General features: G+C 40.9%; 1 protein-coding gene across 5 annotated transcripts in view; it reads left to right on the top strand.

The window, feature by feature from the left end:
* The window catches only part of KIAA1549L (KIAA1549 like), a 136,721-nt gene that overhangs the window by 62,606 nt on the left and 52,518 nt on the right, over positions 1–21,597 (top strand). For 2 of the 5 annotated variants that reach the window (XM_075094891.1, XM_075094890.1), the window contains exons 3-11: positions 2,808–3,422; positions 4,810–4,922; positions 6,435–6,654; positions 7,530–7,663; positions 10,020–10,182; positions 12,800–12,859; positions 14,439–14,590; positions 16,061–16,232; positions 19,627–19,790. In XM_075094891.1, the coding sequence (XP_074950992.1) occupies positions 2,808–3,422; positions 4,810–4,922; positions 6,435–6,654; positions 7,530–7,663; positions 10,020–10,182; positions 12,800–12,859; positions 14,439–14,590; positions 16,061–16,232; positions 19,627–19,790 (1,793 nt within the window). Of the gene's footprint in view, positions 3,423–4,809; positions 4,923–6,434; positions 6,655–7,529; positions 7,664–10,019; positions 10,183–12,799; positions 12,860–14,438; positions 14,591–16,060; positions 16,233–19,626; positions 19,791–21,597 lie in introns of all 5 variants that reach the window. The other 3 variants (XM_075094889.1, XM_075094888.1, XM_075094892.1) reach the window with 2 other exon arrangements.

The following is a 21,597-nucleotide window of genomic DNA, read 5'->3' as shown; positions in this document are numbered from 1 at the left end:
CATTGTCCACTATACCATCAGTGACACATTCAAGTACAGCTGTGCTATTTCAGCTAATACCATTAGAAACACCCTCCATTTCAAAAGGAAAAATCACATCAGGATCAGACATGCTTGCTGCTGTTCCATCACCATCATTCTCCTCATTGGTAATTCAGTCACCTCATACCATTAACTTTTCTAAACCAGCTGTACTCCCCATCAAAGTGCATTTGTCTGCAGATCTTGAAGGTTTCTTCAGCGCAGATTCAGCCAGCTCACAGGTTAGTGAAAGCAGAAGTAGTCCTCTAAGCACAGCCACTGTAGTACATTCCAGTATGGTGAATCACAGAAATGGTCCTGAGTTATTTATGGGTATGGTGCCTTTCAATCTCTTTGGATCAACAGCAGTGCATTCCACAGAAATAATGGGAAAAGGGTCTCCTTCAGAAAGGACCTCTTTTTTGTCTGTATACTCTAATATTCCTGTGTCAAAAACGTATCAGTATTTCCTGCCAGTAACTTCCAGAAGCCTGTCACGGTTTCCTAATGAGAGTATGTGTAATGTGTCTTCTACTGGAGTAAAACCAGTCAGCCAATTTAAGGTAGCGCTGACAGAAACAGTGATATCACTCCTTTGGCATCACCAAATTTTCAGGATAAAGCAGAGATTCCTACATCAGTCTTCCATCCTGTGGGTTCTCCACATCTAATACCCCAAATGAGTCATCCTCAGTCTTCCACAGCACTGACTAATTGCACTACAGCCTTTACCAGTGCACCTTTCATGTCATCAGCTTCCAAGAGCCTGGCTGAGGTCTCCAGCTCAACAGAGAGCACGTCTTCCCTTTCATTGCCAAAATCACTTATTCCAGATGCAAAGCACACTCACAATGCAGTGCTGCCAGTACGAGCATTCAGAAGTGAAACAGATTCTCTCTTTAGAAACACAACGTGCTCCTCTTCAACAAGCACAAGGTCTCCCTTGCTAAGTGAGACAAACGACACCTTTACTAGGACAGCACGCACAAACAGTCCCAGTGCAGCAGGAGCTGATGAGCATACTTTGTAAATCCCTTTGACTGTTTCCTCGCAGCACTCGGTGGTGGCTCTGAATCAGACTTTTGCAGAAGACCTGACTGATGGAGCTTACCAGGCAAACAGCGTGCGATTGCCAGCTGCTTCTGCACGTACTCTCCCAACTTCTGGTGGCTTTCCTGCAGCAAGAACAGCTCAACAGCCTTTCACAAGAGGGGTGGCAACAAAGATGTCCACGAACTTTAACACTGATAATGTTCCACCTTATGGATCTCGGCTTTCCAAAGTTTCTCCAGATATCCAAACCAGTAAACTCCCCAGAGGATCAAAGATACTAGGCACTGTTTTGGAAACAGACATGACTAGTCCTGATCTAGCTGCAGTGCTGTTAATTACTTCCACTACAGGCCTTTCAAAACCTGAATCTATCACAAATACATCTGCTACTAGTATCTTTGTGACTGCACATCTTCCACCTGGTGCTGTACAAGGTCCAGACATAACTGCAAATAAAGACAGAAATATGAGATTACCCACCGTTGTGACCCCACATGCAGAATATTCACTTCCAAGAGCTTGAAATCATTTTACCTCAGGTCAGACTTCACACGCAGTTGATAGAAAGCATCTTGCCTTTGTTGTGCCTCCAGCGTGGGGTGTGCAGCCATCACTGGTTTCCATGACAACAGTGATGGACAGCTACAGCTTTTCTGGGGTTTTGAGTGCGGACTCTGAAAGCAGTTTAGATCCTGTCAGCTCTCCTGGAGCTGCAGCTTCAGCTTCTACATGGACCAATACAGCATTGCTGTCTTCAGCTGGCATTAGTATTCCTTCAGTAAAAACTTCAGTCAAAACAGCAATAAGAGAAGTTCCTTCAAGTACTTTTACATTGGAAACCGGGTACCATGTACCATCCTCAGTAGTTTCAAGTCTGCAAAAGAAAATTAATACAAATAAGCAGTCACCCTTCTCCACCCCTTCAGCAAACGATACCTATGTAAATTTTAGTGAAATTTTTTTTCATTTACCCTTTGCTGGAATGAAGTCGAATAGTTTTCCAGAATTTGATGTAGATGCCTTTGCACTGAAAACATCTCCTGTTCAGTATTCGTCCCTTGCTCCCACTTTGACAGTGTCTGACTCCCTGCATAAAGAACATGGAAGCACAGCTGCAAACAGTGCTAATTTCTCCACTGTTGGAGACATTGATATCAGTATATGCTATGAAGCACCTCTCCGTTTACATGTGCCTCCTGTTACAGGTGCTTTCCCTAGCTCTCTAGCATCACAAACAACTGATGCTGGAAAGATTACTTTACTGACAGAAACCTTAGAGACAACACCAAGGTTGGCTTTTCAGCTTACTGACAACGTGACTTTTTTGGGCAGCTCTAAAAATGGTGCCATCCACAGCATACTGCCAGCTGAGTCCCCTTTTCCCATAACCAAGCCTTCTAGCTCAACTCTCTTGCTTAGTTTTATTATAGAAGATGACATCAGTTCTGGAAATTTGCCAGAATTTGCAGATGACCAATTAGAGGCCTCTGGTTATTTGGTTACAGCTGATAGAAATCCAGCTACACTTAGTGTGGAGGAGTGGGACACAAGTGCTACAAGAGATAGTCTAGTTCCCAGTAATATATCTAATAAAACTACCAAGGGCATCCCCTTGCAAACCCCTACCACCAGTGCTCTGCAGTCAGTCATCATAACTTCTGTCCATGCATTACCAACACCACTACCTTCTCCTTTTTTGTCAACAACCAACTTTACCCATTCTGTCATTACAGTGTTATCTGGAGTATCTTCTGGTGCAATACCTACAGTAGGAACTTCAGAAGCAAACCCACTAACAAGAAAATCATCTTCAGCTTCACCAGTGCCAGCCTCTTCCTTCTTTTCTCTCGGCACTGAAAACACAGCTTTGCCATCTGTGATGGCTTTAAGCACACCGATACTGACACTAACAAAAAATAACACTGCCACAAAATTGGCATCGGATCTAAGCTCAGTAGGAACACATACAGATTTTCCTTTTGCAACAAGAAACACAACTGCATCACCCATGGACGTGACAGCTATGCTTATAACCCCTAAGAGTAGCATGGTCACAGCTTCCACACTTGCACCCACAGCACATGTACCGAGGCAGACAGAAACAGCAGTAACTGACACCCAGAAGTTCCCAAGTTCAGAAATCACCAAAACGTCAACTCCGTATCCGCTGACAATTACAGCAGCTTTGACATCTATTACAGCATCAGCGAAAACAACTAGGCTTCCCCCTACTCCAGTGGAAAACAACTCTGCTCCTCTCGAAACCACAGCAGCAGCCGCTTTCGCTAACATGACAGCAGCTCCTCCCCTGGATTGCCGGCTCTCCAGGAACCTTATGGTTAAAACAGGTACGTGGGGCACTGAATTGCTGAAAGGGTCTTGCTTGTCTATGCAGGGCAACTGGTGATGAGTGGGAAGTACGCTCAAGTGTCAAAGAACATGGGGGCATGACTGATTAATCTGGGGATGAGGCTGCTGCACAAGCAAACCAGAGAGATAAAAGCAGAGTTGCTGGTATAGGGGATGGCATTGGCTTTATTTGTAGCTTGGATTTTACAATGAATGTGTCAAATGAAGTAGTAAGATCAGGTGCTCTGAGGTTCAATGGGTCACTGCAGGGTTCTAGCAGATCCACCTGCGTGGAGGGACAACCCTGTATGACGTGATGGTATGGTCTCTGCTTTGCAGTAAGGAAACAGTAAGGAGACTTCTGCTTTGTCACTGAAGAAGGCAGTGCAGTAACCTGCCTGTCTTTGGCCCTGTTTACATATGAATATCTAATTCTGTCTTTATATGAACAATAAATTTGAAAATAATGCTTAGTGTTTAGAGTTATACACTTCAAAATGGGAGGATTTTGAATTTTCTGTCTGAACAGTACCACTTCTGGCTCTAGCTGTTTTTCTACAGACAGCTTTTTCTTAGCTGTAAGAACTCTGAACCAAAGGGGTCTGGAGAGGTCCCTTGCCCAAGCTTCATATGGACTCATTAAGGTAGCAGAGTGCAGCACCAGAAAATCTTAGAGATCTCAGCAAAGAATAGCTATATAAAAGGGTTTATGACCGTGTATAGAACTGAGTGATACTGGGGACAATGAAACAAGCAGCTCGTGGGCCTAATGTGTGTTTAGTAGCTGCTAAATATCTACATCGGTAGTATGATGAGTACAGAAACTATTTCTAAAGATAGAAGTAGCTTGTATACAGCATGTAATTGAAGGTTCTTAAGTGTAGCTATAAAAATCTTTCTGCAAATTATAAGAGAAAAGCTAGTGATAATGTTAATAAAGAAAGTGTACAGACACCTCCTAACTGGAAAATAATTGTAGCAGTGGAGTAACACATTTCTTTGTTTAACTCTGGCCATGAAGGCATGAAGCACATGTCCATTTTGAAGGCCTGCCTGTGCGGCACCAGCCCAGTCCTCTGGCAATGCTGCACCCGTCCATCCGCAGGCAATGGAGTGGCATCATACCTCACTCAGAGCAGCAGCATGGCAAAGATTTGTTGTCGCTAAAGAAACTGCATTTGTTAGACCTCGCTCTGGAAACAATGGGCTATTGGCATGGGATGAATAGGGAACTCGGGGACGCTGCTGAGCCCCTGCAGTTCATGCTCCCATTGGAGCTGCTGCAAATCCTAGCTCCACCCAGCTAGCACAACATTAAACAAGTAAAAAAGCAAACAGTAGTGTGGTAATGTCTCAAACCAACGTGTGGCTTCTGTTGTTCCACAGTTCTGTTTCTGAACACAAGGAGGATGCTGATCAGCAGTCCCTTCAGGGAGAGCGTGAGAAAAGGACTCAACCAAGTGCTGAGACAAGCTTTCAACCAAAATGTCAGTGCTCAGGTAAGCATGCTTGGCTTGCCTGTGTGATCTCACCAAAACAGCTCTCCCACCAAGAGAATCCCAGCTGGCTGCAGCTCCAGTGATGTCTCTAGGTGCCGGAAGCCTCTTGGAGGGGAGCACCAAGCTTTGCTCATGAAAAGCAGGCACAGGTGCACCTGCTCTGAGCTCTAAAAGTATAAGGACTGTTCTAAAGCTTTTGCCATGTGATTTGATGAAGTAGAAGGGAGAACTGCAACTTTCTTTTTGGTATGTTCTGGGAAATGACTACTGACAACTCTCCTCGCCCTGCAGCTCAAGAATGATTCTGGTTCACGGTCAGCCAAGTGCTGCTGTGCTCAGCCTGAATCAATTGCAAGAGCAGGGCTGGTAAATGGGTGTCACTGCTGTCAGCCTGTTCCCTGGCTTGAAAACCCAGTACCTGACAAGCACAGGTCTACAGGGACGAAAATCCTAAGCAGGGAGAAAGCACATTTTATTGAAAATAAATGAGGGAGACGTGTTTGTCACTTCGCAGCTAAATTGCAGAGACCTCTGCATTGCTGTGTGTAAGAGCAGGCTTAGGTGGATCACTGGGGCACTCTTCTCTGCAGCACAGGTTCCTGCGCGCTTAGGCAGGGGTTTGTGTTGAGCCCGAGGCTGTTACGTAATTTTGCTCATAATAGAGGGCATCGGGTTGACTTTTGTCCTCATGCTCTGGTGCTGCAAGTTTGGATGATGTTAGTCGGTTTGGAAACTGTATATTCCTGAGTCGCAGCAGCAGCAATGAAAACTGTCAGACGCATTCTCCCGCCTTCCTGTAAACCTGCGAGAGGCTGCCTTTTCCTAACAGAGAAAGCAAGCTAAAACTTAGTGTGGAGGACCACTTCCAGGGCTTAAACGTTTTGGAAAATACAGAATTTTGAGGTAAAACTCAACTAATGTTTTGGCTCACAGTGTGTTCATTCTTATGGTTTGTCATTTCTACTTATATAGGTGATAGCTTAACCAACTGGGTCAGTATAGGAAAAGTAGTATGGAAAAGGCAGTTGAGGCTGAAGAATCAAATATTGGAAGCTTTTGTCTTTCAAAAATCTGTCTCCAAACCTGCAATGACAGACACATGCACAAAGGCAGTGAACTTCAGGTATGAAGTACGAGACGGATGTTCTCTGGATTCTCTGTGTTTCTACATTCATAAGTAAAATGTCCCAGCGTATATACACGAATGAAGCCCCAGTGTGAATTAGAGGTATGTGAGCTGTGGTAGCAATGCTGCACTGCTTTAATTTGGAGCACATTTTGCATGGGTTGGGTCTAAAGTTGCCTGAGCAGTTCTGCCAATACTGTGTCTGATATGACACTAACTGATCCTGTAGGGTTTATAGGGGATTACAGGATAAAAACGCTGCAAGGGAGCTTATTCAAGACGACAAGTCCTATCAAATAATGGTTGAACTGCCAACAAACCAAACAAACAAACAAACCAAACCCCCAAAACCAGAAACAAACAAAATGTTTCCCTGTGTGTTTTAGGTTGAAATCCTGGAGCAGTCAAATAACATAACAGTTGGTTACTACGTTACACGGGGCAGAATGGTTTTTATGCCTGCTGCTGTAATTGAGAGGCTTCTTGCGTACGGCATTAGCAATGCCACAGCAGACATAAAGCAGCATGTACCACATCTCCAGTCCGTGGCAGCCCTGGCCTTGCCGTGGAAGCCCCTTCCCGCGTACCACTTCCAGCTGAAAACAGGTGAGCGAGGTCTTCCCGCCCCGGGGTTGTGTGTGTGTTAGTGGTTCAGTGCGCAGGGACAATGGTCCTCCTCCCCTTTGCTGTCCTGCCTCCGCCCCTGCTCTCCGCGGCAGCAGCAGGACAAGCTCTGCTTTGGTTTCACGTGTTGATGCTCCTGGCACAAGCAGGACAGCTGGTGTGTACGTCTCTGTCCTGTGTGCAGTAATCTGTGCATTTCTTCTGAGGACAATCAGATGAGAAACATGACTATATGACATATTTATATATTGCTCTGGCTGGACCCATTGGATTTGACTTAGGTCCCAGCTGTCTGACCGAGGGTGAAACCCCTCTGTACTGTAGCAAGCGTCAGTGCAGAGCAGTCGCAGTGCAGCAGAACAGTAGAAGCTATGAGGGGGCAGAGAGTGCTGTAAAACAACATATTCAGTTGTAAAAAGATTTCTTATGTGTGTGCTTACATTTATATGCACATACTTATTGCAGTTACCCAGTTAATGTTATGATTGATTATGTCTTGCAAGAGCAAATGATCTGCAAGATTTAAGAGTATAACTTGTGTTTTAGAATGATTTAACTTGCTGCCTGGCTCTGAGTAAGTATTTGTACAGTGAACTGATCTTACCTGCTTATATATCACTGCAGAAACTATCTCTATCTGTTTGTGGAGAGTACCAGCTCAATAATGCAATTTAATGGTTATGTTTTGTCTTAATTAAGGCTAGTTTAGTGCAGTGCTTGAATGACATAAACTGATCCTATGTGGCATTATTTTCACCTGCTTAATTTGTAAATTGGTCATCTTGCTGTCAGACATTACGGGAATTATGCAATCAAGAATATTTTGTCCGCATACAAATACATTTTTTCTTTCCCAGAGCTGCAGTTTGTGGGTCAAACAGACAACATACAGTCATGCAAATTTGTTCAGACCATGGAGCAACGGTTACAGAGAGCATTTCAGGATGCTGAAAGAAAGGTCTTAAACACCAGCAACAACTTAACAGTTCAGGTACAGCATTGTGTGCTTTGCCGGTGCCTGTCACCAAACTCTCTGGGTTATTCTTCGCTGTGTGTATGCTTGTATTTCAACATAATGTCTTAGATGGCCACTACAGAAGTGAGTTTATGCTTTCATCTGAAATAACGTTGTTTTATTTATTGCAGGAAAACTTACAAATGCATCACTTATAGAAGACTGTTACTGTTATCTTCATGAATTTGAATTTTACTGTATGCAGTTAAATCATTTAAGTGAAATTCAAATAAATATATAACAATATTCTTCAAAGTATATATTTGTACTGAATATGTTATTCTGACATGTTAGTTGCTTTTAGTGAGGCCATTCAGGTATAAAGAGAGTGTTATGTGCAGCTGTTTGTAATATCTAAGCTAATGGAAGATATTTATTTCTCTTTTTGTGTGCATTCCAGTTCTGCACTTGCAGACCCAAGTTCACTACTAAGGGCCTGATTTTTGTGGAACTTTCTGTTTAGTGGGCCAACACCCTTATGCTCTGTGCCATACCTCAGGAACAAATAAATTGTCCTCTGGCTGATATTATGCTATGTATTTGACGTGTGAGAAAACTCTGTGTATGGACTTTTGCTCCTCCGAGTAGTTTACGTGTAGCAGAAGGAGAAAATTGGTCATCAGAGTTCTGCTTAGTTACTTTGGTACTGTCTTGTGAGCTTTTGTTCAAACTGGAGGAACTCGGAGAGGCAGAAAAGTGCATGGCAAGAGATGACCTACTGCAGTAGGTAAAGTGATTATCAAGCTTTTCAGTAGCTAGACCTGTGATGCTGAGGGGAGCTTCGTGGTGACTAATTTGCTCACAGAAGTTGTAGGTGTTCGAAAGCACTGAAGAAATTTTGTAAAGAGCCCTAGAAGAAGGTGGTAGTTGTGGGTTTTGTGGGTATTGCCAAGTTAGGAAGTGATGGGATGGAGGTCTTGGAGGCAAGATATAAACTGGGAAGTAAGAGGTTCAAAGGTGTGATATATTTTTCTGAAATTATTCCAGTACCATGCAAAGGACTAAGTCAGTGCAACAGAAAAATAGTACAAGGGTTTTAGATTAATTACAAACTGAGGAACAGTTCTGGAGCAGACAGAGACAATTCAGAAAAGGCATTGCAGCACTACAAGAGTAGAGAGAACGGCAGCAATATGGGTAAAAAGCAAGGAACAACTTCCACACAAGGATAAATTAAATTAGCCATGGTTCTCCAACCGTGAGCAGTGTAGTGGATCAGGAGGGATCATTTAGAGTTTCCCATAACAGAACTACTCAGGTTAAATGAAAAGAAAGATGCTTTCACACAGTGTGCAATAAGACCTTGAAGATGGCCAGATGTTACTGGAGAAAAAGTATGGAAGTTACAAAAAGCAACTGGCCAAATATACAGAATAAAAAGTCATCAACCCTTTTTAAACCCAAGCATATAATTCATGGCTCAAACCCTAGCTGTGGGCTAACCTTACACTACAGAAGAGAGTCCTCTCCTCTTGCCCTGTGCTCATTTTCCAACCGTCAGCTCCCACCATTTGTAAGTGGACATTGGCTAGACAGACCTTTGGTCTGATGTCAGGCTCTTCTTCTCATGCTTTTATTATACCATGTTTTATGTTTTTACTTAGTGATCCAAATCATAAAAATGGGGTATTTAAATAACATTAATGAATGTTGAATGCTGTTGGCCCTACCTACAGTATCAGTAGCCAAAAAAACATCCCTCTTGTCCTAGGGCATGAGTTTTCTGAGAAAACATGGTTTTTCCATTCCTGACCTGCCTTTGCATCCCTGCTTCCTGCATAAAACTGGTGTTTGAGGATCTGATCCAATACTGACTAAATAGAATTGGTCCTTAAAAGCAGTTACCAGGTATAGGCTCAGGAAGAGATTGGCATAGAGCTAAAGTGGGGAGAAGACCTGGTAATCCCATGATGCTAGGAACAGAAGAGACATGATATCCCCTTATTTCATATGGAAAAGGTGTAGGTCTAGGTAACTGCACTAGGAAGGCAGCAAAGAGAGCAAGACGTGCAGACTTAATTCCTCTGCATCAAATTTTCTGATAAGCATCCTTTCCCTCATCTTGCATTTCTTGGTAAAAAACAGGGAGAAATATTTTCAGTCCTGACTGCACCTTTTCTGCCTGCTACTGTCCTCCAGTAACTCTGCATGCGCTAAGGTAGGAATTAAAGTATCACAGTTTTACACAATCATGTTGAGTGAGCGGTATCTTCTCCATTGTTCAGCTTCTTCCCAGTTTGTTTGCAGTGCTTTGGGGTTTGTTTTTTTTTTTTTAATTTTTTCCAACTGAGCTGAAACACAGCTACACATTATTTCTTTACCTCTGTTTCAGATTTTGAACACCTCCAATGTCTCCCAAGCTGTCACTCTGTTTTATGTAGTGAACAATCAAAGCACAACTCTAAATGGCACTATTTCCAGCAACCTTCTTAATCACCTGTCAGCTGAGCTGGTGGGTTTCTATCTAACCTACCCACCTCTCACCATTGCAGAATGTAAGTATGCACTTCCCAGCACACAGCTTCTTAAGATCGGCCAGAGTCAGAGGTATAGAGAGCAAGAGAAAATCGTGTGTCTGGGCAGCCTGTGCAGCATATGTGCTCTCTGACCCTGCATACTAATTTTTGCTAAAATGAACGAAAGGGACAAGACATTTGATTATGGGCATTTCTGTTGAATCTGCTTGTGAAACTTGATATGTGAAATTAAGCTCACTGTAGAGCCGGGTTATCCATTCATTGGAGGAGATCAGTGTTCACTGGAAGTGAGAGGAGACAGAGACATGCTGGATACATCAGTGCATGGTAATGGACTCTGGTTAAGGAACAGCAGGTTTCACCTGATCTCACTGTGTAAATCTTTACAAGATGCTTGTTAGATTTGAAATACTGTGCTCAAATGCTAGTAAGGATCTGGGTAAGCTTCTGGTAGCTATCAAGCTCACTGATAAGGCTAAACCAGTGATGGAGTAGTTTGTAATATTTAATTTCACCAATATTGAAGTAATCAGGCACATAAGGATAGAGCAAATATGTCTTTATGATCAGACCACTGAGCTGAGTGGATCCAGAGCTTTAGGTAAAATTATTAAGGTGCATGTTCATTTTCTGATTCTAAGAAAAAGCAGAACCAAGCTGCTGGAAAGCGAGCACTGGGGAAAACACAAGTTACCTTTTTGGCAGTCCATTTTATTTGCAAACAGCCCAACAGCAGAGTAATTATCTTGTGCGATTCTTCATCAGTTACTTGCACAATGAGCACTCTGCTGTGTGGTCACTCTGGTGCAAGGCAGTCAGGAATCACAGCTAACTCTGGTGATTGTGCAGATCCTTGAAAAGAAGGAGCATATATTAATCTTGAGGCATTAACTTTCTAAATTAGATATTTGCAAACAAGTAGGTGAAACTGCCCAACGACGAGTTCTTGCACTGCGCTGGTGCACTTTTGAGTCAGACTTTCCATCACGGGGTAAGAGATATGACTCAGGGTAGGTTTGCATTTTCATCAAGTCTTTCCACAGGCAAGGGGAGGTGGAGGGCGGCTGTTGACAAAGGGTGTGCTTGGGGACCTAGAAAGGGGTGTAGGCCACTCATCATGAGACAGGGTCCTTCCTTTTCATGGCTGCTGGGTGAGCGTGTCTGAAGAGTGCCCTGTGCACTGGACTCTGCTCCTGGATGCCCCGTGAAGACAGCGAGAAAGCCTGAGAAAGATTTGATGATGGCTGTACTCGATTCAAGTGTTTTGCCTCCAAAATAGGCCTGTCGCATGGGAAAAGGATTATGGTGCTTCTCACAAACGCAATACAGGCATATGCTTGGTAGTCAGGAGCTGTGAAAGCCGTTTGTCACACAGTAGGAGTCTCGTGTGGTATCAGAGTTCTCTGCTGATCCCCACACATGATGAACTGACTCGATAAAGTCTTTAGCTAGTGCTCCGTTAACAACTAATGGCTTATATTTCATTTTGGAGTTCTTGGTTTTATTCCCAGTGCAGCAGGTATACTGCAAACTCATGAACTTAATGCGCACGTAGTGTTTATAGCCTCAGACTGATAGTGTGTCTTCTGAAAATGTTTACTTTGAAAAGTGTTTGATGCTTATTCATGTGGCAGTGCAATTGTTTCAGTTTATCAAATAAATACTGCTGCTGTTCTCAGTGTGTTATTTCCCAGTAGACTCCAGTGGCTCCTCCAGAGCTGTCACTGTCTGTCATGGAAATGCACAGCCCAGGACATGCCTTAAAATCCCTCCTCAAAAGCAGTTACTGTGTGTAGTCAGGTGCTTTACAATGTTTACTATTTCAAGCCACTTTGGAATTTAAAAACCAAGGTAACTCAACAGCAGTGTGTCAGCATGCAAGGCATGGATATTTTCTGAATTAAGTTCCAAGTGTTAATGCTTTCCACATTGCAGAAATCTGTTGAAAAAATGCTGAGCTGTATAATGAATTAGCAGCATATTGAACTTCACAGCCTGGTGCACTTTAGGGATGGAAAAGCTAACACAAGGCATCAAAACGGCAAACATCCATTTCTCACAGATGTAAACAGATATGGTAGTAATACCTTAAATGGTGCAGAGTGAAAGAGTGAGTGTATCACACTCTAAGGTGTGTTCACAGTTTCATTAGTCTCCTTTGTAATTCATCTGGAACTGCACTCAGTGATTGGTGCAGTCTGATCCTTGATAATTTTATTATTATTTTAGGTTAAAATTGTGATCCTGGGTTAAATCACAGAATCACCATAGAATCTCATCTTGTCTTCTGCAGGCGATTGCTCACAGAGAAAGCTGCAGAGATGTATATAACAGACATTAGGAACCATTTTTAGTAATGGGCAGGCCTGGGCTTTGCCCCAGACAGTGTACCAGCAGTATTTTTGGCAATAGAAGGTGTATGTTCTACTTTGTATGGCGGTGCTTGTACTGTTTGCACTTGATGTCCTTTTTCAGACAGAAGGGAAATGGTAACCCTGAAAATTATGCCTGTAGATCTCCTCCTGGGACATAGTTCAATTTTATTTATCACTGTCTGGTTAACTAAATAGTTTTGGGACATATAATGTGTAGGATGTTGGAATATTATGACATAATCGCAACTTTTATTTTAAAGCTTTGGAGTATCCAAACCTTGATGTCTCAGAGTCAACTAGAGACTACTGGGTGATAACAGGTACTTTTTAATCTCCTTCCCTCCTCCGTGCACCTAAGGTAATGATTTTTAGTGCTCAATTGTATAAAGACGTTGGTGCAGTAATTTTACACAGAAATAAGTGGCTGCCCACTGAACCTGCCTGTTGCATTTAAAGTTACTCTGGGGCATAACTGTGACTTGTCATCTTAAACAGAGATGTCTCGTGCATCCAACACTGACCTCACTATTTATGCCACTTTGGATTAAGCACTTTTGAGAGCAGCATTATCTTCTCAGAGTTTAAAAATACAAATAGGCTTCTCTTTTTTCCTTTTTTTTTTTTTTTTTTCCGGGGCATGGATTTAAATCTGAAATCAAAAGAAGCTTATAGCCATAACCCAGGAAGAAAGGTGATCTGTTAAACCAAAGAGGTTTGTTACGATCTGCTGACTGTGTCTGGGTCCAGGAATTTTTGCATCTTTCACCTGAAGCATTACACACATAACTTTCTGTTGGTAGAAAAGAAGGCACAGAGAATGCAATTAGGCTTCAAAATGCTTGTTTTTATCACAGTCATTTCACTGGTATCACATTGTCATTCACAATCGTTTTGACTTTGGAAGCGATAACTGGGCAAGAAAGAGACCCTCTACCCCAGACATCTTTGAGTGAGTAGATATCAAAGCCTTTCTAATCAGTGTGCCTGTAGTTGGAATTGTTTGATGCTCAGGAGAGCAAGAGAAAAGGAGCCTGACATGAAACGATTAAATTCTACACTTTGCTTCCAGAAGCTGTTATGGTTTGGTGCCCATTATATCTATTCATAATTTTGAGATTAAAAAATAAGTTTATGCAGAGGTTATGATCCTCTGAAGGGAGTGGTGTGTCTCCTTCCTGTCTGGACCCCATGAACCTGATACTCCGTTTCTTGCCTTTGTGTACATACTGCAATGAAGTCTTATTGAAATTATAATGGAAATGCTGTTTTCAAAAAAATCATGACGGTCCCAAAAGATTTTTTAAAAAATAATACTGAAAAATCATACATTTTAATGAATTAAATAAATGCTATGTTATGCTAATTTGAGCATTATGTAAATTCAGTGTCTTTTAAATTTTATATTAAGTTTTACTTTGGAAATGTTTATTCAGTTTTCACTGCTCTCAGACATAGAGTGTTTTGTTTCAAACTGAGTTATATAAAATTCTAGCTTCAGATTTCAAAACTGCTGGATGAAAACCTGATGTTTAGTTAACAGGAGCATCTGGTGATAAGCATAAAAACTGGTAGCTCTTGAATAGGTTTTTACTTCTTATGTTGAAGATCATAGATTAGGTGCTTCCTGGAGCCCTTTTGATAAACTGAAAGCCTAAGAAAGTTTTTGGAGGATTTTATTTTCTGAAATGTTGTTGACATTAGCTGAGAAGAACGGTGCAAGGGCTGAAACAAAGGCACATTATATCCCTGTTGGGAATTACTGAGGGGGTGTAACAGTGTCCAGTTATTTTTCTTCTAAGCTAGTTCATACTCCCCTGTCCCAAACTGCCCTGCAGACCACGTGTTGCTTAATCTGTCCATCTAAAATGTGCTGATACGGGATTTTCTTCATTCCCACAGTTATTCAAGGGGTTGATATTGCATTACTGGGGCTGAACAATCAGAGCTTTGCAAGATTAATGGAGCAGCGTTTGGCCCCGCTGTTCATGATGTCCCATCAGCAAGGAAGACGATTCAAACGTGCCACTACTGTGGGCAGCTACACTGTGCAGGTGGTCAATGCGACATCGGTTGCGCCTAGATGCGTGTTGAAAAAAGGGCTTTGTTTGCATGTGTATTGCCTCAATTTGTGTGAAAACCTGTTTAATTGGGTTGAGATTTCCTGTCTCTTTTCATGAATACCAAAGCAGCGAGCGCAGTAAGCATGGCATTACTAATGGGTTTCTTTTTCTGCAGTCAGCCATGTTTGCATGCCTCTCATCTTTTAGAAACTGTTATCAGTTAATCAGTGTAATAAACATTTTCTCTTTGGTTGCTATGAGGATTGGTACAAAGTACATATTTTCACATAAAGTCTCATATTCAGCGTAATGAAGACTTCCAGGCTTTTGTTCTTAAATTAAAAAAAAAAAATTCCTAGGTCTTCCTTTCCCAGGTAACTCAATAAAGCTAGAATATTTTTTTTCTTGAAAAGAAAAGAAAAAAAGAAGTATGAAGGACTATTTATACAGGGTTAGTCATCAAATCATGTGGCCACAGATCACATTAGGAAATAGAGATTTCAGTCCTGAGTATTTATTAGTCATCTTTCTCTTATTTAGCAACACTTCCCATTCAGTTTTTTGAAATGATCGTATTTTGTTTTCTCAGTAATTTAGCCAACTGACGCTGGTTGTTGGGGATTCAAAGATGATCTGTCTTCAAAAATTGAATGACAAGTTATTGCTTTTTTTTTTTTTTTAATTACATGATGTTTTTCAAGAATTGCTTGTTGTGAGATATAAAAACAAATTACTATTTTCCTTGTTTGCCCACAATTCTCTGTGTTTTCTCACTGAAAGAATTTAAAAGAAGGAACATGTTTTTACTTGCCAGAAGTGTGAACCTTGGTAAAATTTTCCATGAAAACATGACATATTTTAGAGCATAACATAATGGAGAACCACCACGAAACTCCATTTTCCTCTCATCATTAGAGGGTGTTTGACACTTCTACTCTTAGGAAAGACAGAGGTACAATGCAAAAATTCTGCCAGTGCTCTGCAGAATAAACTGGAAAAAGCATGGTTCTCTTTATTGTCAGCCTGGGATGAAAAATAATGAATCTAGAAGTAAAATGTGAGGGAATTTTCCAACTGCATTATGCCAGCAAAAGATAATTTTCAATATTAGGACAGATTTTAAGAATTCCCTTTTTACAGAGGACTGTAATGTCCAAACCCTTTGATCCTTTCCTCCTTTTTACTGCATGCTTTTCTTAGTATAGGATTTTACCTTAGGATTATGTTTAAAAATTTGTAAGAAGGCAGTCAGTCCTCACTAATCTTAATAGCCTAGGCTATGAAGAGGAGAAGCCCTGAGCCTATGAGAATTTTTGCATGGAGCTTATGCTTATATGGGGTCTTGAAGGAGTTCCCTCTGTGCACAGCCTTTGAGTAGCTTCTGGCAGGTTTCTCAATGGTACAATACAAACATAGTTTATTTCTCTTTCTCTTGTGTTTTTTTTTTCTTTTCCCTGAAAGATGGTAAAAATCCAACGTATTCCAGGACCCAAGGAGCCGGCTGAACTGACATACTATACTTTATACAATGGGAAGCCGTTGCTGGGCACTGCAGCTGCCAAAATTTTGAGTACCGTTGACTCCCAGCGGATGGCCTTGACACTAGGTTATGTTATTCAAGTTCAAGCTGATCGTAAGAGTCCTTTTAAAAATTCTGGTTTAGTAGGTTTTTTTTCTTCTTTCTTTGTGAAAACACTGGTGTAGGTGTGGGGAGCCTCTATTGATCACACAGAGAAATTTCAGCTGCACTTTTCAGAGCAGCTGCTTACGTCAGGCTGCTCTTTTTCATATGGAAGGCAGACTAATCTTCTGTGGTAGTAATCAAAGCTATATACCAACCGTTATTTAGCCAATCACTGCAAACTCTGCTGTACAATTAATTTTACACACATACAGTTCTATGAACTGAACAACTTTATGGAACTGTAAAGTCAGAATTAATTCTGATGCTAATGAAACCACCACACCTAATGGCTTCTGGGGCTAAATTGCTATTCAAATAACTTGGCTCCAAGTAAAATGTGGGGGCTATCAAGATGTGCCTTATTTTTGACTTGTTCAAAATAATGTAGGTTTTCTCTGTCTCAAAGGGATTTTTTAAAAATAATAACTTTCACCAAGAACCTTGTAAAGTGCACTATATGGTAGTTGATGTTGTTTAGACACAAATTAGAAAAGTGAAGCTGGACAGAACTACTTATGTGTATAGGCAATTTTCAGATTCAAGATATGGTACCATCTTTCAGGATAAGGTGGCCAGAAAAGTAATCTATTATTGAAAAGTAAAGCGTTTTCAAATTTCAAAGACTTGCATTTATTACTGAGTGATTGTGGGCACAGGTATTTTCTTAAAAAATATTTTTTATTTTGCTATTCCTGTATCGTTGACCCACAGTCATAAACCTATGGTGGAGCTTACTATTTGTGCAATAACAGCTTAATGCATAAATCAATGCCTTTAGCTAACTGAATTTCTCTGCTTTGCCAAGGTATTTATGCAGATGGAATTAAAATTACGTAGTGGACTTCTGTACTGGATCTCCTTACTGGCTAAACAGCATATAAAATGTGACTCCCTGGTCTATTAATTCTGCCTGAAGGAGCAGTGATATTGACATAGTTACATGTAATGGTGATAGGAAAAGAAGGAACCACTGCAATAAGTAATTGACATATCATCCATAAACATATGGTTGAGTTACAGTAATAAAGTATGGTATGATTTCCAGAGAATGCACTATATACTGTGCCTGAAATTTGGTTTGATCATGGTCAGTTGCTGACTTTAATTGGACTAAACCCAGGGATCTCCATTCCTGCTTCCATAAAGTCTAGTATTTAAATTCTGAATGACTGTGTGTTCCATGAGAATACTTTTTAAATGTAATTTTCACTAAAGCAGCTACAGGTAATACATAGCAGTTTTCCAGCTCTTTGTGCAATTCTGTGATTTATATGGGTATTTAGGTAATTATATGACATCTGCTGCTCATGATCTAACTTTGTACTTCCGTGGTCTGATAAGGCAGCCTCGTTCATCTGTAGATTTTGGTACAAGTTACGTATGCACAGAATAGTGTAAGAAGAGAATATACAGAAATTGAAATTATGACCCCGGGTAACTGAAATTCTGAAGCTAGAGTGTTCGAAATGTAGGAGATAGTTCTATCTTTATACCTTATTACAGAAAAAAAATAATTTCTTTCATTTTAGGCTTGGTATTTGTAGTCTGTCTTTGTATTCCCAAAGAAAATACTTTGTGTGCACTTCATTTTTACTCACTATAATTTCTGTTATAGTAGAACGAAAAGTTCAGTACCAAAATGCAGTAAGAAAAGACATCTACCCTCAGGAGCTCACAGTCTGGTTAGACAAGACAGATGAATAATAACAAAAAATATGGATGTTCCTGTTTTGTAAGTGAGGGACTGAGTTATACCAAAATGAAAGGCTTGCTTCAAAATCCACTGAAGTCTTATTGAGTTGAGTGAACTGTGGATTGACTTACTCAAGGTCACATTGGAAGCTGGTAACTGAATTAAAGATGTAAACCAGGATTCCTAAATGTCTGTCCTATTAGCCATAAGGTCATCATTTCCTCTGCATTCCCTAGAAAGCGTAATTATAAATTTTCAACAATTGTTTGCTGCTCCCAAAATAGCAATCTATAATTATAATATTGTTATCCAATAAAACTCAGATTCAGTTTCCTTCCCCACAGCCCTTTCATCCCCAAACTAAATGTCCAAGGTCAATAAGTTAGAATTATGCAAATCCATTGAAAAGTGAACCTTGCAAGGCTTCAGCCTGGCTTTTTGGACAGTCTTTAAGCATGTGGTTGCTGTTACACAGTGTGCAAGATACGTACCTGATGGTGCTATTCCTAATCACCCATCAAACTACATTGGCTTTGCAAAAAATTGTAGACCTACAAAGAAAATAGGCTTAAGCTTTAGACAGACTTTCAGCTGGCTGTTGTAACTGCTGCTGAACAAGATGGTATGCATTTGAAGCCTGATCCTAAAAGATGCTGAGTGCCTCTGACAACTAATAAGCTCAATGACATTTGAAAGCGCTAGTCCCCTAGGAAATGGGAAAGGCTGCTTTATGCTGGTTTTCTTACAATGGCCAGCAACAAGTGGCATAGAAAAATAAATAGAAAATAAATAGAGATAGCATGGTGAAGTCCACAAAACATTTCACTAAAACAAAATTCAGCAGCATAAAATTATCTGGTGTTTTTCCAGAAAGACGTGAAATAAGAGAACCAGGGGTGGGTCACAGGAGGATCTCTTATGTGCACAAGTTGAACGTTCACACCAAGAGACTTTATTCTGGTAAAATGGAACCTAAAAACATTTTAGCATCACTGCATTTCTGAAATGTACCCTTTTCCTTGTGCCATTACTAACATATCTGCAAGTAGCTCTTTCCAACCTCGTCATTTCCCCTGCTTCAGAAATGATGGATTCATTTTGACCTTAACTATGGTAAAGTATTTCTAGAGCACAAGAGAAGCATTTTCTTATTGCCCTGTTGATATCAATAATAACTATTAGTGTGCTTAGCGTCATTGTTTTTGAAAAAACTCTCCTGGTTTACTCTTGCTGAGCCAGTAAGTCTTTGACACTGGCTACGGACTCTGTGTGTTTACTTTTAACGCACATGCTATAAGCTGGTTTTGTATTTAAAAATAATTAAGGATGTATTACTTTAATTTTTTTGCTTATTCTGTAAATGAATCGTTGGAGTGATATCTAAGACAGCATGTAATTTGACTTGGGAGTCGGCGGCTGCTTTTGCAGCTGGCTATAACTAAGTAAGAGAAGAAAGCCCAGGGATTTGTGAATTGAACAGCGTTGCTGATTAATTTCTTTTACTTAAGGAATACAAAGGTATAGCTAGGTTACTAGCAATCCTTTTATACTAGTTACTATGTGGAAACAGTTGGAGACTCTGTTGGAAGCAGTTGAAATCTTGCGTTTGCAGATTGCAACTTACCAATGTTGGTTTGGAATTTTCTGTAGCCGTGGTGAAGAATCCCCCAAACAACCTGTGGATCATTGCAGCGGTGCTGGCTCCCATCGCTGTGGTTACAGTTATCATCATCATCATCACAGCCGTTCTGTGCAGAAAGAACAAGAACGACTTCAAACCAGACACCATGATGAACCTGCCTCAGAGAGCTAAAGTGAGTGACCGATCTGCAGATCCAAGACATCCATTTGCTTTCTGAGGTTTTAACTGTGTTTCTCTGCTAGATGTAGTTGAAGGAAGTCTGGAAATGAAATGGTTGTTACTCACAGGTTGGATCTTTGCACTTCTCTGTCCTTGATACGGCCGGTCACAGCAATCACCCTTTTTGTTTTTTTACTCAGGACTCGTCAACTTCCTTCGCAGGTTGTCCCTTGCCACATAGGTAGCAGTGACAGAGTAACCATTAGGCACTCAGCCGTTAGGGCTGAGCAGGCTTTACTCAGGGCAGTTGCTTCTTTCATAAAATTGAGAAAATGGGTTGTCATGCCTAGGCCTCGCCAGCAGCGCGTAGGACCTCACTCTCAAATCCATGGCCTTGAGCTGCTCCTACCTACTGCGAGTGGCAGTGGCTGAAGCTCTGGGCTTCGGCAGCAGTTCAGACCTGGTCTTAACCAGAAGTTCCCCAGCCAACTGCTAATTCAGGAGAGTAATTTTCTGAATTTTTTTTTCTTTTGGACGTTTTGAAGTTTCTAATTTATTTGTGGATATTGTTGATTGGGTTCAAACAATAATATTTTCCTTAATTTTTTTCCAAATCAAATGTCTTTCCAGTTTGATTTTCTGTCTCTAAGAGGAAAATGTCACAGAATACCGATTTGTCTCGGTAGTGAAAAAAGTCTGCCTTCGCAATGCTGCTATTAAATGGCCCTTAAACAGGGCCACGCAAAGCTTGGAGATTTTTAGCCTACAGAGCATGTGTGTAAGTCATACTGTTCCTTAGCCATTTTAGCTGGCTTTGTTCTTCTCCATTGGCATGGGATTGAAACGATCATTTTTTTCTTTGGTTTCTTCATGCTGCAGACAGCAGGATTATTATGATTTCAGCTCTGTTGCTTCTCCTGAAAAATGTAGGTTGGAGGGAGAGTTGAAGGCAGGCATGATGCATATGACAGCTCTTTTCTCCTCATCTTAGGTTAGTTGCAGATGGGTGCAGCTGGTGGCAGTTGGAAAAAGACATTTGTATCAAAAATGATACGAAAAAGACGTTTCCATTTTGGTTCCAGTATGCTCATCTATTTATCCAGTGTTACCAAACTAGTGTTAAGACTAGATCTGCAAAAATGAAACAAGCAATATCACAAACACAAACAAAAATTAATGCCACTGCAGTCATATCGTATAACATCCCATTGAAACCTCCAAAATGCAAATCATACTTTATTAGGGGCTGTTGCAAATACTATGCACCACTTGATTCTTCTTATATGCAATTTTAGTCCCAGCTAAAGGGCAAAGTGAGACTAAATTTGTACATTGTTTTGAGCTGGGCATCGTTACGGCATGCTTTACAGCTGAAGGAAGTTGCTGTTTAAAAAAAAAGGCTGCTGGTTGAAGCTACAGCACAGGAAGAACTTGAAAGTATTTTAATATTCCGTAGCTGTCATGCCAAAAAGTAAGAGAGAGTTGAATTTTTTACTTTTCCTGAGAAATCACATTTAATCAGGCTGTACAACTTGGTACATGTTCAAGTTAAAACCTGTTCAGTCAGGTTATGTTTGTAACAGCAGCCAATGTGATCAGACACGAGTTGGATCTGCAGAACAAAACAATTGGTGCTGGGCTTGCAGCATCCACACTATGCTTGTTTCAGGAAATTTTCCTGCAGACTTGCTCACATTTGCAATGGGGGTGCAGAAGTCCACTTCTAGAGTGCCTTTCCTCCTTTTTTTGATGTATTTTAAGACTCCATAAAGTTTAATTTAATTCATTATCTAAAAAGTGATGCATTTCAAAATGAAAGC

The sequence above is a fragment of the Phalacrocorax aristotelis genome, chromosome 5, assembly GCF_949628215.1.
Source record: "Phalacrocorax aristotelis chromosome 5, bGulAri2.1, whole genome shotgun sequence".
Lineage (NCBI taxonomy): Eukaryota > Metazoa > Chordata > Aves > Suliformes > Phalacrocoracidae > Phalacrocorax > Phalacrocorax aristotelis.
Note: the sequence above shows the minus strand (reverse complement) of the source record. Positions and strands in the feature narration are given on the sequence as shown.